General features: G+C 49.6%; 2 protein-coding genes across 6 annotated transcripts in view; one reads left to right on the top strand and one right to left on the bottom strand.

Annotated features, from left to right (window-relative positions):
- Positions 1-2,718: 2,718 nt before the first annotated feature.
- Positions 2,719-5,185, bottom strand: LOC118986336 (translation initiation factor IF-2-like). Of its 2 annotated transcripts, XR_005066347.1 has the most exons (3): positions 4,886-5,185; positions 4,559-4,709; positions 2,719-3,350 (listed from the first exon to the last, which is right to left on the bottom strand). XR_005066347.1 is itself a non-coding variant. In XM_037045203.1 (2 exons), the coding sequence occupies exons 1-2, from the start codon at positions 5,096-5,098 to the stop codon at positions 3,996-3,998; spliced, it is 927 nt and encodes a 308-aa protein (XP_036901098.1). In that variant the 5' UTR covers positions 5,099-5,185; the 3' UTR covers positions 3,752-3,995. The 2 variants fall into 2 exon arrangements, 1 of the variants encoding a protein (XP_036901098.1); XM_037045203.1 differs by lacking the exon at positions 2,719-3,350 and having other exon boundaries at positions 3,752-4,709.
- The window catches only part of VPS13D (vacuolar protein sorting 13 homolog D), a 231,268-nt gene continuing 219,324 nt past the window's right edge, over positions 4,238-16,181 (top strand). For all 4 annotated transcript variants that reach the window (XM_037045200.1, XM_037045199.1, XM_037045198.1 and 1 more), the window contains exons 1-5: positions 4,238-4,328; positions 7,247-7,421; positions 12,810-12,887; positions 15,459-15,649; positions 15,748-15,828. In XM_037045200.1, the coding sequence (XP_036901095.1) occupies positions 7,325-7,421; positions 12,810-12,887; positions 15,459-15,649; positions 15,748-15,828 (447 nt within the window). In that variant the 5' untranslated portion in view covers positions 4,238-4,328; positions 7,247-7,324. The remainder of the gene's footprint in view (positions 4,329-7,246; positions 7,422-12,809; positions 12,888-15,458; positions 15,650-15,747; positions 15,829-16,181) is intronic.

Raw genomic sequence — 16,181 nt, 5'->3', positions numbered from 1 at the left:
ATGTAAAGAAATACCCGTAGCCCTTGCTGGTATGGCTCAGTGGACTGAGCGCTGGCCTGGTCGGTTCGATTCCCACTCAGGGCACTTGCCTGGGATGCAGGCCAGGACTCCAGTTGGGGGTGATGTTTCTCTCATATATCAACGTTTCTTTCCCTCTCCTTCTCCCTCCTTTCCCCTCTCTCTAAAAATAAATAAATAAAATCTAAAATAAGAAAAGAAATACTTATGGGCTATGCCAGGTGGTGGTAGGTGCTAAGAAGAAAAATGCAGGAACACAAAGGGACAGAGAAGGGTGGGGAGCTGCTGGTTTGCAGGGTGGGGTGAGGAAGGCTTTTCTAAGGAGCTGAACTTGAATCGGCCTTGGGGACACAGGGTCAGGGAGGGTGGCCGCAGAAAGGATGGAGGGTTTTATTCCCAGTGTGGAGGGAGGGGTCTGAGCCGGGGTGTGTAAGTTCTGCAGCTCTGCCGATCTAAGAGTTGGGTAACTGAACTTCGGTTATTTTATCTGCATAATCTCCCTAGGAGATGGGTGAGGTGCCCATCATTCCTGCTTTGCAGGTGAGGACTCTCATGGGCTGAGTTTGATACTTATCAAATGAGTCAAGTAGGATGAACAGTCTGTTTACTGTGGGAGACTCTTGATAACCAGCTCGGTAGAATTTCACGAGCAAGTCAAAGGGGAAGGGCCCTCTCTTTCGGGACTTCTCTGCCCACCAGGAGCTCCATATTCAGAAGCCACCTAGCAGGGCAGCGTCCGCAAGCTGGGAGGTGGGGCCGAACAGCTGCTTGGGGGCAAACCTAAACTAGTGCCCTGCTGTGTGAACCTGGAGCAGTGACGGTCTCTCCCTGGAGCTCAGAATCTCCTCTGCAAGAGAAGGGGCTGGCTTGTGGGCTGTGGTCTGTCCTTTGTCCCTTCTTCCCCTCTGCAGGGTGACAGTACCACCTCTGCCCATGCTGTCTTCATTTTCGCAAGAGACTCTGGATGTATAAAAATAATTTTTATGTTGACTATGTTAAAGTAAAATTCTGGAGGTATTTGGTTAAATAAAACATTACTATTAATTTCACCTGTTCCTATTCACTCTTTTAAATGTGGCTGCTTAGACTTATGTGTGTGGTTTACTGCACTGCTCTCGAAAGTTAAATGCCTTCAAGATCTGATTAAATTAATTCATAATTAAAATGACAACTTCCCCTCCCCTGAGATCCCTTCTTCCCCTCATGGGGCTCTTATATCATCACCTCCAGTATTGTATAATTTACATATATGTTATAGTTATTGCTTACCATCTGTTCCTCTTGATAGAACATAAGCTCCAATAGGACAGAACTTTGTCTATTTTGCTCAGTGATGTAGCTCCACCTGGTTAGAACAGTGCCAGGCATATAGTAGCTGCTCAATAAATGGCAAATGAATGAATGAATGAATGAATGAATGTAAGCATAGGAGGTGTGGGGGTTCCACGGTCTTCAAATCTTCCAATTTTTCTAGAGAAGTTTCAAGTATAGATTTCCGCATGTAAACTCCAGCTTTTAAATTGTCATAATGAATTTGAATTATTTTAAAGCCTCCTGTGGGCCAAAAGAAACATTTTGTGCGGCAGCTTTGGCAGCCTGTCTGCACCCACCGTGATCCAAATGATTCTGGAGACTGATACACACTAGACCAGGTGGGGAGGGTAGTACTGAGCAGGTGCCCTCAAATCTGCCCGTCTCAGAACACTTGCCCCTCCTGCCTCAGCACACATCTCAGGGTCTAGCGTGTGTGGTAATTGAGACATGACCCCCATCTCCTGCAGCCTCTCAACTGTTGTGTCTGTGGCTTGCAACTTTGGGGCCACGGCAAGGGTGGGGACGAAGGGAGGACCTTCCCCGTGGTCAACACAACCCCATCCCCTCAGCCAGGCCAGCGTTTGACCCCTCTGGCTCCTGGTTTTCCCACAACAGCTGTAACTTGTGTTCTAGTAGATGGAGACAGATGGCTCAAGGCAGGAAGGGCTGAGGCCATATGGGAGAAGGCTCCAGGCTCGCAGCAGAGACCTGGGTTGCACCCTGGTCTCCTTTATGACCTTGACTTAGTCTTTGCCCCTTTCTAGTCCTCAGTTTTCCCTTCTGTACCATGAGACCTTTGTACCAGCTCTGCATTCCCAAACGCATCACCTGGGATTCTTGGGTTTCCTGTAGACTCACTGAATTGGCCCTGGGGGTCAGATTTTCTCAAGAAGGCCTCTTCTGGCCACACCTGTGAAACCAGATGCCCCTCTCTCTGCCCTTGCTTCCCAGTGTTGTTTTCTTCTTTGGTACCTAGAACTATCTGGTTCCTCACTATTTTATGCTGACTTTGCCTGTTGCCTGTCTTTCCTCTCCTGCTGTTATGTAAGCGCTAGGAGGGCAGGGCTTTTTAACATATCAGCTTTACTGAGGAATAATTTACAGAAAATTTACCAATTTACCAATTTTCAGTGCACCCTTCAACGAATTTTGACAGCTGTGGACAGGCTTGTGACCACAAACGCCCAAATTTAGACCCATTCCATCACCCAGAAAAGTTCCTTCATGCCCCTCCCAAGGCAGTCCCCTCCCTCCACCCCCTGCTCCTGGCCACCAGGGATCTGCTCATGCCATTCTAGTTAGGGCTCTTCTAGAATGTCATAGAAATGGAATCAGTACAGTATATGGTCTTTGGTGGTCTGGCTTGTTTTCTCCCCTCAAAGGGACATTTTGATTATTCCCAGGTTTTGGCTACCACGAATGAAGCTGCTATGAGCATTTGTGTATAAGTCTGTGCATGCATGTGCTCTCATTGTCTTGGGTAAATACCTCGGGGTGGGAGGGTGTATGTTCAGACTGATAAGAAATTGAGGGCACAGGGACTTCAAGTAATGGCGGTTGAGTGAATGGTGCCCCAGCACCTGCCTCTTTCAGACACGCCTCAGGCACAGCCAGATGTTTCTGAGCTGGAGGATCTGGACTCAGATCCTGTGGCTCTGATGGGCTCCTTTCCATCTGGGGAGTGCAGGGACTAAACAGCCGCACCCCAGCCCTTCAGGGGAGCCCGTGTGGAGGTTCTGGCAGGTTGATGCCACTTCAGAGGAACCCAGACCTTGCTTAGGAGTGAGTCAGCCCTTAGCTTAGCATTACGATGGTTGATAATTACTTGGTAAATATACCATTGCCACTCTGCTGTCCTAGGTCCTGCATTTTCTGACTTTTTATGAGCCTGAGGTGTTCTTCCTGTTCTGGTGACAGTGCAAGAGGAAGTATCCGTCTTTCTCTTCGTTCATTCCTGTTCATTCGTTCATTTGTAGCACTTTGGTTGAGTCTTTTCTATGCCAGGTACTGTCTGGGTGCTGAAGAAACATTTGTGAAAAAGATAAAACCTCTGCTTTCAGAGAACTTTCAGAAGGAGGAAAGATAAGATGTATAAACCAACAGATAATTTTGGGAGCATTAAGTTCTGTGAAGAAAATACAACAGGGTAGTGGATGAGGGGAACTTTAGGTAAGATGGAGGGGGAACATCGGAAGCAAGGAGTCAACTTTCTGACTCTGCAGACCTGCTGTGTAGCCGCTAGCCACATACTCTAGTGAGCACTTGAAATGCGGCTAGTTTGAACTCACAAGTGTTGTTAAGTGCAAAATACACACTAGATTTCAAAAACTTACTATAAAAACCTAAAATATTTCCTTAATATTTTTTTCGTGCAGTATATACTGGATTCAATAAAATATATTATTACTTTCACTTTTTCTCTTAAAAAAAATGTACCAACTCAGTACACTTAAAATCACTATGTAGCTTGCATTACCTTTCTATTGGGCAGTAGTGAGAATGGCAAATGTAAGGTCCTGAGCCAGGCACTGAAGGATGCTGTGGGCCAAGGAGAGTGGCAGAAATAGGAAGGGACCAAATCCAATAGCTCTGCGAAGAAGTGGGTTTTAAGCCTAAAGGGGAAGCCGTTTTAAGCAGGCAAGTGGCATGGTCTGAATTATATTTTAACAGAGTCGGGTGGCTGCTAAGTGGAGACCTGACTGTAGAGTGGGGAGGGTTAGATGGAAGGCCGGGCGTTGCAGAAGGAAGAATCCTGGGTTCAAACGCTGTCTGCGCCCGAACGTTAGGGGCCCCTCCCTCCACTGCAAGAGCCGCCGTCGGCGCCAGGGGGCGCCCCCTCGATGACTCGGCGCTCGGCTGGCCAGGCGCTGGCGCGTCGCCCGCTCGATTGGTCGAGTCGGGGAGGCCGGAGCGCCACTTGCAGCGCCATTGAGGAGCGGCGGAGAGGAAGCGCCGCGCAGTGCCGGGCTTGGGCGGGCGGCCCGGGACACCGACAGGTACGAGCTGAGATGGGGAGGCGCCGGGCAGGGCGGGGGACCGCAGGGCGGGCGTGGGCCGGCGGCCGGCCGCTCCAACTCCGCTTCAGACCAGGGGGTCCGGCCCCCGCCCGCAGGGAGCGCGGGTCCGGGAGTCCGGGGCCCGGCGTCCGACCCTCCGGCCGTCAGAAATCCTCTGGGGAGCCTTGGGGCGTCCGAGCCTCTGACGGCGCAGAGCCTGCCGCCCTCACCTCCGGGGATCCTTGCGTCCGAGTCCCTGCGGGCACCCCCGCCACAGGCTTGGACAGCTTGAGCCTCCGTGGGACCCCGGCGTCTGTGTCCTGGGAGTCCGAGGCTCCACCAGAACCGGCACCTCTTCTGGGGTCCTGGTAGCCTGTCACCCTGGGATTGGGGCGGTGTCAGTCCACATCTTACCCCCGACCCTCGGTCTCAATGCGGGACCCCAGTGTGCAAGCCCCCCAACCCAACACCCAAGAATGGGGCGCCAGTCAGTTCTCCGGTGTCCCAACTACCCCCTTCACCAGCCTTTTGGGGTCACGCTCTGCAATGGGACGGACCTCAGACCTCAAACCTGCCATTACCCCTTGCGTGCCGGGGTCACGCCCCGGTTGAGCTCCTCCTCCCAGGTACGGGATCTGGCGCCCTTTCCACAGGGTTTTATCCGGAAGGTGGAGTCTCCGTCCCCTGAAGCGGAGCTTAGGGTTGTGAGAACAGAGGGGGCTGGCAGGAGGGTTGCGGGAGCCTTGTCTTCTGGACCCTGGGCCTGGCATCCCGGCCCCCTTTCGCTCCCTATCCCCGAGCTCCCCGGGGCCGGCCACACTGAGCCCGCTGCCTGCGGGAGGGGCGCCAAGGTCCAGTTGCCAGTCCTTCCTACTCCCAGCTCTGGCCGCCGCCGGAGGGAGGGGCCTGGCTCAAGGTCACCCGGCTCAGCCCGTGGGCTGAGCACCGATCTCCGGGGTCACCTGCCCCACCGACGGGGAGGCCAGCGGGGGGATGAGTGCGAGGCAGCTGCCTGGAATCCCCGATGGATTTGCGCGTAAACACTTCGGGATTCCAGCCAGTCTGGCGGCCCTTCCTGACACCGGATTCCTTACGGGAATCCGTAAAGTGGCTTCAAGCCTGGTCTAGATGCTTAGCAGAGCCAATGCTTTCTGGCTTGGGTCTCGATGTACTGACCAGGGCGTTGCACCATGCTTTTAATCTGTGTTTTGCATCCTTCCACCTTCAGGGTGAGCAGAGTAGGGCCCGATCTTGTCTACAAATTGACAGTTGTTTCCCTTCACTGCGAGCGCGTTTGGAGTTGGCACTTCAGTGAGAGAGTTTGTTGGCATGTAGGGCTGAAATCAGTGGAAGGGACTTCGAAAATAAAGAGCACTGTGACTTGGGCGCCTTGCCCGCCTGGCCTTGAGAACCTGCAACGGGAGACTGGGTTAGTCAGGTGCACGTTTTGTTTTCACAGATTTGCTTGTTTGAAGTGAAAATAAAGGAATGTTTCTTTTACTCAGTCTGTGAAACATTATTTTAAAAACTTTGTTCCTGTAACCGTTCTTTAAGTAAATGTATCCGATAACCTTCAGTAGATTCCTAGTTTTACATAAAATGTAGCTTTAAAAAAGGCTTTGGAAAGAAATGAGTATTTCACGACATGCTATTTATTTACCTATTCCTTTTTACTGTCCTTGCTAACGAATCAAAGTCTTGCCGAATCAAAGTCTTGCTGAATCAAAGTCTTGCCGGGAAGTGCAAAGCACTGTTGACAAACTAAACTCTTTCCTGGACGTTAACTCTTACTGGGCCTTGTGCTTGGGGTCTTTGTCCAGTGCGGGAGCCTTTCAGTTGCCTTGAATGTATCTTCTGGCACTAAGGTGACTCCCTGGAGGAGGGCAGGGTGCTTGGAAAGGATCCTGAGGCGGGTGGTTCCAGGTGGGATGTGGCCACAGCGGATCCGGAGTGTCTAGCGCGGCTGGCTGGTGCCCGACATGCTTGGCTCAGAGTGAGACTTGGAGCTCCAGGTTCTAATTGGGGCTTACTAGCTGAGTGACCCCGGGACCTATTTACACTTTTGGAGTCTCAGGTTCCCTCGTGCTAACTTTTTGTAAAACTAAAAATGTATATATTTCTTATAATACTAATATGCACCAAGTATTATTAACAATAACGATAGGCAGTAGTAATTTAGTACAGAATGTAAATACTGTAGCTGGAACCAGAGGATTTCTGGTGTTAGTAATTACTAAGATAGTTCGTTGTATCAGCATCAGGTACGAGCAGTGCCGCTGCAGGATGTTTAAGAACAGTGAAAACACACTGCTGTCTCCTTTCCTTATATCATTTTACCAGTGATCCTGAAGAACAAGTTTGCAAAATTGAGTTAGGGAAGGCTTAAAGAGGATCGTTGCAGAATACGCAGTTCACCGATACAATCTCTTAGTGCACCTTTGCCTTAATCTGGGGCAGGGTTTCTCAGCTTGGCACTGCTGACTAGGTAGCCAGCCCTTTGCTGCGTTGTGGGGAACTATCTCCAGCACCCATGGGCTCTACCCACAAGGTGCCCGTAGCAACCTCCCACTCCCGACACTCAGAAATACCTCTCGACTCTGCCAACTCACACCTGGGCGAGAACCTGCAGTCCCAGGGTGAGTCACTAAGCAGGCAGTTTGACGATCATTTACACTGGAAAGATACACAACTGGGAATGGTAGGCGATACTTGGTAATCTGTAAGTGACTATTTCTTGCATTGCATCAAAATGTGGATGCATTGGGTTGGCCCTTCATTTACTGATGACATTTGGCACTGCTGCTCACCCCACGTTTTCTTAAGTTTGTCTTTTGCATTCATCTACCTTTAAAGAAAGTAGGGAAAAAGCAGCTTAGAAAAATCATGTTTTTTGGTTGATTTCTTTTTTTCTCTCCCAGATTCTTCTGTGACCATGAGAGAGAGAGAAGTCAAGAATGACCAGTGATCTTTAAACACCTTGTCTTGGGGGTATAGTCATGTTGGAAGGGCTTGTAGCCTGGGTTCTCAACACCTACCTGGGGAAATACGTCAATAACCTGAACACCGACCAGCTCTCTGTCGCACTTCTGAAAGGTGAGTGCACAGGTCTCTTCCTGGGAAAGAACGCCTTCTCCTTTCTGTCGTCTTCTTGTACTGGGAATAACAAACCATGATGCTCAGATGGCTTTTTATTAGGTATGTGTAAAAGGAAATAATTTCTCCCATACGACATCAGTGATGATTACAGGGTAAGTTAAGTATGTAGCTGTATTGCTATAGATTCTAGGGAACTGTTAAGTTTTTTTTTTAAACTATACTGCTGGTGAGTGTGCTTTACTCCACGTAACTTGTAGCCTTATAAAACTTTCTGGAGGCAGCGACAGTGGATGTAAAGACAGCGAAATTCAGAGACTCAGTTTCTGTAGGAAAAGAGGGCAGTACCTGGGGTGCCGGAGGGATCAGGTGGAGGGACATCTGAAGCTCCTTTTCTGCTGGTGTGTAACAGCCGCCCAGTCGGGTGTTGCGGTGTGTCCTGTGCGGTGCTGACGGAATTCCCGAGGCCGCGTCTGGCTTGGTGGTGAGGTGCCGAAAGCTTGAGACAGTCTGGCCTTCATAGACCTGTACTTGGTTAATGCAGTCCAGTGACTTGGGGTGGGATTGGAAGGCTGTTGTTTTCCTCCTCTTCCTTGTTTTCAGTTAAGTTCCCTTTGTTCAACTCAAAGTGGAGCCCTTTAGTAAACCCAGAGAAAGGAGATGAAGTCAGCCTGTGGCATTGCAGAAAGTGGGCAGGAGTCTGCCAGTGGGATGCAGACCTCAGCTTCCTGGAGCGTGGTTTTGGCACATGGATCAGGGCAGGTTGAAGGAGGTAGCAGTGGTACAGGTGGTGGTGTCGCTGAGACTAGGGTGCTGGTGGTTCTCCTGTCCCCGGAGACGCGGCTTTCCAGGTCTTTCCGACCCACCTCGACCGGCACAGTGATTTCGGCGGCAATAGGCTCTGGGCGCTATCACGGGCATAACCCCCCCTCCCTCCCCCTTCGTTGGAAACAGAAGTGGGTACTTTCCTAATCTCCTGTTTTCCTCCTGTCCTTAGAGGGAGCTGTTAAATGCAGAGTGAAAGTGACCAGTCTGTTGGGAGAAAGGATGTGTTCCAAGTACAGTGGTCACGTTGGGTTCACCCCTTTGGTCACTTGCTGAAGTTCTCAAACACACGATGAAGCTAACCAGGCGGTACAGGGCAGGGACCAGGGCCCAGAAGGAGAAGGGCAAAGTGTAGCCTTGCGAATAAAAGAGCTGGCTCTCTCAGCCGTGGCATGAGAAGAGGATGTTTGCTGAACAAATGAATAAATAGCAGTTTTTATGGCCCTGATGTACCCTGGAATCTTTACTAATAACAGATTTCTAATCTCAGCAATTTTAGACAGAATATGTCTTGTAAAAACTGTGTGTGTCTCTCTGATGCTTTAAACTCCTTCTCTATGCTGCTTTTTTTAAAAAAAAAGTATTCTTTATAGCATTCAACAAACCTGTGGGATTTAAGGAATATTCCTCTGCAGAACAGAAAAATACTTTTAGCCCTGGCTGGTGTGGCTCAGTGAACTCAGTGCCAGCCTGAGAACCAAAGGGTCAGCAGTTTGATTCCCAGTCAGGGCACATGCCTGGGTTGTGGGCCTGGTCTCCGATTGGGGATATGCCAGAGGCAGCCACACACTGATGTTTCTTTCATTTTCTTTTTCCTTCTCCTCCCTTTTCTCTGAAAATAAATCAGATCTTAAAGAAAAAAAAAGATGTTTTTCACTTTCATAACCAGCGTTTGTATGGTGCCATCCGAAGGATCCGGAGCACACCGCAGTGCTTGGCCCGAAGAGTGTTGGGTGTCGTGGTGTGCTGAGAGTGGCTTTGCAAAGGTGGTGACCCATTGGTGATCTTGAGGACACAGTTATAGTTAGTAGTGCTCGGGGGATGTCATGTTAGTCTGTCTGCAGGTATTTATTATTCTAGATGCTTTGGGAGTTACTGAGGAACTCAGGAGTCGGGATTTTGTAGCCAGTCTGGCTTTGAATCCCGGTTCCTCCATTCCCCACTAACTTGAGCAGATCACTCACACCCTCCATGTTTCAGTCTTCCCTTCTGTAAACTGGAGATAAGACCAACTGTCTCACCAGGTCCTGAGGACTAAACACATTGACCTCAGTCAGAGAGATTGGAACTGCCCCTGGCATATGGGGGGTGAGCTCTCAGCCACTGGGGGTTGCCACCCTCCGTCGTCGTGGGCATCGCCTGTGCTTGGCTGGTGGGCGGTCGGACTTGAAAGGTGAGTCGTGCACACGTGCCAGAAGTACTAAAGACGCCGTGTCAGCGAATGAGTGGTGGGAGGACAGAGACAGCACTTGGTAAGGTTTTGCTCGTTCAGTCACTCAGCAAACACTTGCTGAGCACCTGCTTTGGGAAGAGCTCAGTGTTACAGATGATACAGGAGGGAGACTGCAGGAGACACTAAGAACTCAGGCGTGGGAGCTAACCCTGGCCTCACCACTTAAAAGCTGTTTGTGACTGAGAGAAAGTTACTAGGCCACCTCTGCACCCTCCCTTCTTGCCCCCGAGGTCGACAGATGCAGTATGGACTCTGGCGCCTGCCAGCTCTGAGTGCTGAGTGACCCGCTCGTCCTCTAAGCCTCATTTTTCTTGTCTCGGGAAGGGAGTGGGTAATGGTATTTCCTCATGCTGAGGACTGAGCGGTGTAATGCATGTGCAGTGCCTGGCACACAGTGAGGCCTCACTAAATGATAGCTGCTACTATTACTGATCCACCTCCACAGTCCCCGCCCTTGGAGAGCTTGCTGTACCCTGTCGGGGAGGCAGAAATTACACAGTCCCAAGGCAGTATAAATTGTAACTACTGGACGTTTAGGTGCAATGCAGGGGCTGCGAAGGAGAGGAGCCGTTCCTCTTGTCTTCGAGACTCTGGGAAGCTGTCCCAGAGGATCTAGCAGGGTTTCAATGGGGTGTGAGTGGGTCACCGTACTCTGGGTTGGGTGAAGCGTGTGAGCGGGTGCGGAAGGCTGCCACCTAGCAGGGCAAGCTTGGGGCCTGAAGGCAGTGGTTGCCGGTGCCCTGCCAAGCAGCTGGACCTTTGCTGTGGGCACATCTGTATAGCTGAGACCCAAAACTTAGGTTCCCTTCTTTTTCTTTTTGTAAGTGCTACGGCTCAGATTGGCCTTTTCAGTGATCTGGCTGAGGCAAGAGCCTTCAGTGATCAGGAGCCATTACTGAAAAATGACCAGCCTCTATATTCACTCCAGTTCTGGTGACCGCATTTGTTGCCAGTCTGAGATGAGGAATTTTGGGTGATGGAGGTATCCAGGAATAAGCCTGCAAACTACCCACCTGGAATTGTGTGGACAGCACTGTCATCTGTGAGGTGGGCACCTTCACTGGCCGCCGTAGGCCTTTCCCAGCGGGGCCAGTTGTGGGGCCAGTTCGAGTGGGTGGGGGATAGGAGGCCTTTGGTCTTCAACCAGGGCTGCAGCAGTTTTGCCTTAGCCCCCGTTTCTTCTCGTTCTTTCCCTGTTTCTGCTCCTTTCCAGACCATCTCCCTCATTTTCCAGGCCTCAGCTTCTTTAATTTCCCGTGGCATGGGTTGCCTGTGATGCCAGGGAGACAGAGGGCTGGCTACCTTGAGACAGACTTGGGTATTGAAAAGCAGGGCAGATGAGTCAAACGCTGCCCCTCAGAGGAAGAAGAAACGACACAGTTGCCTTCCTTTAAGTCCGCTTTAACCGATAAGGAACATGTTTTATGACTTTACCCTCCTTATGACCATTTTCTCCCCGAATGTGGAAATATGGTTCGTTTGGGCTTTCTGGACTTATTATTAGTGTCTCCTTTTGGTTAGGGTTAGGGTATGTGGATCACCTATACAGACAGCTGTTCCTGCAAGAGTATAAGAAATAAGTTGGCTTCATTTGCTCAGAATCTGCCAAATTACTAGATTTAAATACCTCTTTAGAAGCCAGTGATGCGCAAGTCTTGCACGATCATTTACAGGGAAAAATAATCAAGCATCTTGCATTAGTTTGTCTTTGGAGGAAAAGGCTTGCCTGCCTTTCCTCGGGCTCTCTTACCAGTTAGTGGTCGTGGGTGGCTGTCTGTGCCGCTTGTTCTTGGAAGTGATGGTTCTCAGGTGGGTTTCCGTGGCTCAGAGATTGTCTTGTGTGGTGGAGACAGTTCTCTAAAAATAACAACAGTCTCCCGTGCTCTTTGAGGACAGGGCCCCTGCCTTCCCTTTCTGTGTTCCTGGGGGCCAGCGTGTTGCCCAGCACAGGATGGGACTGGTACATGTTTGTGAGTTAATGTCTTCCTTAGCCGGGGGCGGGGTGGGGGGTTTGGGGGTCGGGGGGTGGGTGAGAGGTCTAGGCTGTTGTTTGGAGGCGTCTCATCCTTTAGGGTGTAAGTCACTGCAGAGGGCAGGTCTGCAGGGGACTTGTGCCTTCTGTGTGGTTCTTGCGCCTCCAAGTGGAGGTACAGGGGACAGCCGCGGAGCTGGTCCCTCCAGAAGAGAGAGTGTAGTTCCTTTTGATGGCCAACTTCATTTACCTCCCACAGTCTCTCAGAGGTTGTGTGTAATACACCCATTTCGGGGGGTTGGGAGGGTCAGGGGAGCTTGTTAAAAATTGCAGATTTCTGTGTTTCAATCCCAGAGATGTCTGGGCAGGGGCCCCAGGAGCCTGCATTTCATCCCAGGAGACTGGGATGTTAATGGTCCTCTGGTGAACATTGCTCTAAACTAGGGGTCTGCAAACTGGCCTTTTGGCCCAGTCCCAGTATAAGCTGAAAATGGCTTCTGCGTTTTTAAAGGCTTGTGAAAGAAAAAACAAAAAACAAAAGGAGCAGACACCATAATGCCTGAAATATTTACAGCCTGGCTCATTACAGAACAAGTTAGGTCTCTGCCTAAACCCTTGGTCTGCGGGTCAACTTCAGCTGTTATCCACGTGTCAGAGCGGGAGGGTCAGGAAGTCAGTACAGACGAGGCGCACAGGCTGGCAGGGGGCACCCCCCGGCCCCCGAGGCTTTTCATAGCTCTGGTTTGGTTAAACTTTCCCCTTAACTCAGTGATTGGCATGCAGTGGTCATCTGCTGCTTTTGCTGGGCAAACATTTCATGATGTTGTTTTATTTAATTTTTTATCATTTTATTTTTCAATTATACTTGACATTCAGCGTTATTTTGTATTAATTTCAGGTGTATGGCATAGTGGTTAGCCAATTACATACTTTACAGAGTGATCCCAAGGTACTTGGAGTCCCTGCCTGGCACCATGCACAGTCATGCCAGCGTTACTGACGATGTCCCCTGCGTTGTGCTTCATGTGCCTCTGGAGTGTAATGGCCGATCTGTACTTGTTAACCCGTCCCCTTTTCCACCCAGCCCCCAGTGTCCCGCCCCTCTGGCAACCATGTGATGTTGTCTTTATTTCTTCAGGTGCTGTTGAGTTAGAAAACTTGCCGTTAAAGAAAGATGCCTTGAAAGAACTGGAATTACCGTTTGAAGTCAAAGCTGGTATGTGGAACGGAGGTGGGGGGCAGTTTTGAGTAGCTCGTTTGGGACCTGAACTGAGAGCGTGGGAGTTTGGCTGTCCTTGCCCAGGAGGAGGCCCGGTGGGAAGTGCAGCGTTTAGATCTGTTTTAAAGGTGTGGTGTCTGGGCCACTAATGTCAGGGTGGCAGTGGGTGGGGGTAGGGGAGGTCACCTGGCCCTCAGACCCACTGAGGTGGAACCACCGAGGGCGTGTCAGCCAACCTGCGTTTTTAATGAGCGTCTCCGCTGATTCTTGTGTTTACCAAAGGGTGAGAACTCCTGTTCAAGATGCAGGGGGTTTACTTTCAGAGATGTCACCACAAATACTACTGAGAGGAAGTTTACTCTCAGTAGTAAACTGAGTGGCTGTGCGAAAGTGGCTCTGGGACAGTGTGCCTGGGTGTGTGCTCTGTGTCTGCCCCTTGCTGGCTGTGTGTCCCGGGGAGGCTTCCTCATCCTGCAGGCTGTGGAGGGGAATACCTGCGTTAATACGTTAAAATTACCCCGGCGATGCCTGGCACCCTCAATTGATGTTTGCAATTGTGTAGGAGTTTGGTATTTACTAGGTGTGGTGAGGAAGCAAGAATCGTTGTGGAATAAAAATGTTGTCCATTGAGTGGCCACTTGTAAAATTAGTCTTTGTTCAGGCACCCTCATCATTCAGTGGTAGCCCGCTGCTGTCAGTCTGTCCCACATTTCGGAGTGCTTGTATTACAATAAAATGCAAGTACAGTGCAAGTCAGCTGCTAGGTGAATAGAATAGAAACCTCACGAAAGATTCAGGCTTTCCTGGCATCTTTTCAAGGGATGGGGACTGCCAGAGTCGCAGGGACAGGCACCGGCATGTTAGAATGGGAAAGAAAACTCGAGAATGAAGGTACTTCAAGAGAGTTATTGTTTGAGTAGCAAGGGATTAACAGAGACTCTTGGGAAAAATTGATGTTTTCTAAAATGTTTTTTAATGATTTTAAAAAAGATTTTATTTATTTATCTTTAGAGGGGAAGGGAAGGAGAGAGGGAGAGAAATACCAATGTGTGGTTTGGTTGCCTCTGGTGCACTCCCTGCTGGGGGCTGGCCTGCATGTGCTCTGACTGGGAATCGAACCGCGATCTTGTGGTTCACAGGCCCATGCTCAATCCACTGAGCCACACCAGCCAGGGCTAAAGTTTTTGAAAAAATGATTTTTATGCTTGTTCTGCAAAAAATTAAATGAAACCTGACAAGTTGTATTTTGCAGTCATATAATTATTATAATATTATGTATTCCCTCCCCAATTAATTTTGGTTAAAATTGCAACTGTACACTAATTATTGTTAAAATTCGGTGCTGTCAAAATTGGTATGTTTCAGTTATAAATTTTATTAAATATAAAAAGCTCATTTTTATTTTTTAGATAAAATCCAAGTTAAAATTAAAAATTATTGTAAATTTCTCTCTTTTTTAAAGATTTATTGTTTATTTTTAGAGAAAGGGGAAGGGAGGAAGAGAGGGAGAAAGATATCAATGTGTGGTTGCCTCTCATGTGCCCTCAACTGGGGCCCTGGTCCCCAACCCAGGCATGCGCCCTGACTGGGAGTCGAACTGGTGACCCTTTGGTTCACAGGCTGGCGCTCAATCCACTGGACCACACTAGCCAGCGCATGTTATTGTAAATTTCTTAGTTTGGTACTGGATTACATAGTTGGTCATTGGTGTTATCATTAAAAATACCATTGTTGATGATACTGTTTTACATTAGATACAGGGGTATGCAAAAGTAGGTTTATAATTGTGAGTGTGTGGAAGTCTTTTCTTGTGTTGTTATTTATTATTACTAACCTACTTTTGAGCACCCCTGTATGAACAGATCAACCCCCCCTGGAATTTTCGGTCTTACACACTCTGATAACTCGCTGCTTTCAGAGGGGTCTCAGAGAGCTACCAGGGCGGTTCAGATGTTCCCACGCATTATTCCGCAGTGAGTGATGACTTGCCTCTAAGTAACTGAATTTGAAGGAGGCTTGCATTCTAGGAGGCTTGGCTAGAAATGGTAGCTTTTGCATCAGCCTAGGTTCTCCCCAAGGGTCAGAGTTCTTCCTTGACAGAATGCCACTGCAGCATCCCCTGCGTCTCAGGTGCGCGTCCGAGATTGCACTTGTGGGAAGTCTGATAACGCCGAACACGTACTTCTCAGCCAGCAGGCTGGTGACGGACAGGAAGTGAGTTTTGTGCACGTGGGCCTGTGCAGGTGCCGTGGCAGGAATGACACCCCGAGGAAATGTAAGACGTAGTCCAGGTGGGGGAGAGGTAGTTCCCAGAGAGAGACCCTGCGTTCAATGTGGTCAGGTCGCACTGAACTTTTTCCAGCTTCTAGTTATTGTGCCTAATTCTTACCGGTCTCGGCCTGCTAAGGTTTGCTTCACCCGTCAAGGACCTGTTGCCTGTTTTCTTAAATTAGCAAAAAGGTAAAAGTAGTAATACTCCTTAAAGAAAACTAGAAGAGTACAGAAAAATAGAAAGAATTAAAAACGAGTACAGGGATTTACCTAGACTTTTCTTTTTCCTTTTCTTAGGCTTAATTGGGAAAGTGACCCTGCAGATTCCCTTTTACCGCCCCCATGTGGACCCTTGGGTGATCTCCATCTCCAGCCTTCACTTAATTGGAGCCCCTGAAAAAGTGCCGGATTTCAATGATGAAAAGGAGAAGCTGTTGGAAAGGGAACGCAAGAAGGCTCTGCTTCAGGCCCTGGAGGAGAAATGGAAGGCAAGGCAGACGTCCTCTTTTCCACAAGAGCAGCGTGGCGAGGCTCAGGACCCGAGCAGGGTGCTGGCTTGGGCTAACACTGGCTCTTTTCTTTGTAGAACGAGCGCCAGCAGAAAGGGGAGTCCTACTGGTATTCAGTCACTGCCTCCGTAGTCACAAGAATTGTGGAGAATATCGAGGTAGGTCCTCTCGGCTTGTGTGAAGCAGGCACACGAGGGGGATTCATTTCCCATCGTAAATGCACCGCACTTCCTGGCCGTTCCTTCCTCCTCGGTCTCACCGGTCCAGGCTGTGCTCAGTGGGCAGGGCTGGCTGCTCAGGTGCGCCCTCCTCCGAGCGGTGCCAGAGGGTGAACCTGAAAAGCCAGTCCCAGGTCCTGGCTCTGGGTGCACAGGTTTTTCTTGCTTCAGTTAGTGTGAGGAGGAGTTTTCGTTTCACTTACATTTACTTGACTTTCTTTTTGAATGTTGGAGGCCCACTTGCTAAAGGACTTAGCTCCCAAGAAGCCAGGTCACCTAAGGCTTCATGACTG

The sequence above is a fragment of the Sturnira hondurensis genome, unplaced genomic scaffold, assembly GCF_014824575.4.
Source record: "Sturnira hondurensis isolate 20B ecotype Veracruz unplaced genomic scaffold, ASM1482457v3 Scaffold0004257, whole genome shotgun sequence".
Classification (NCBI taxonomy): domain Eukaryota; kingdom Metazoa; phylum Chordata; class Mammalia; order Chiroptera; family Phyllostomidae; genus Sturnira; species Sturnira hondurensis.
The sequence above is the reverse complement of the archived record's forward strand: the minus strand, read 5'-3'. Positions and strand labels throughout refer to the sequence as shown.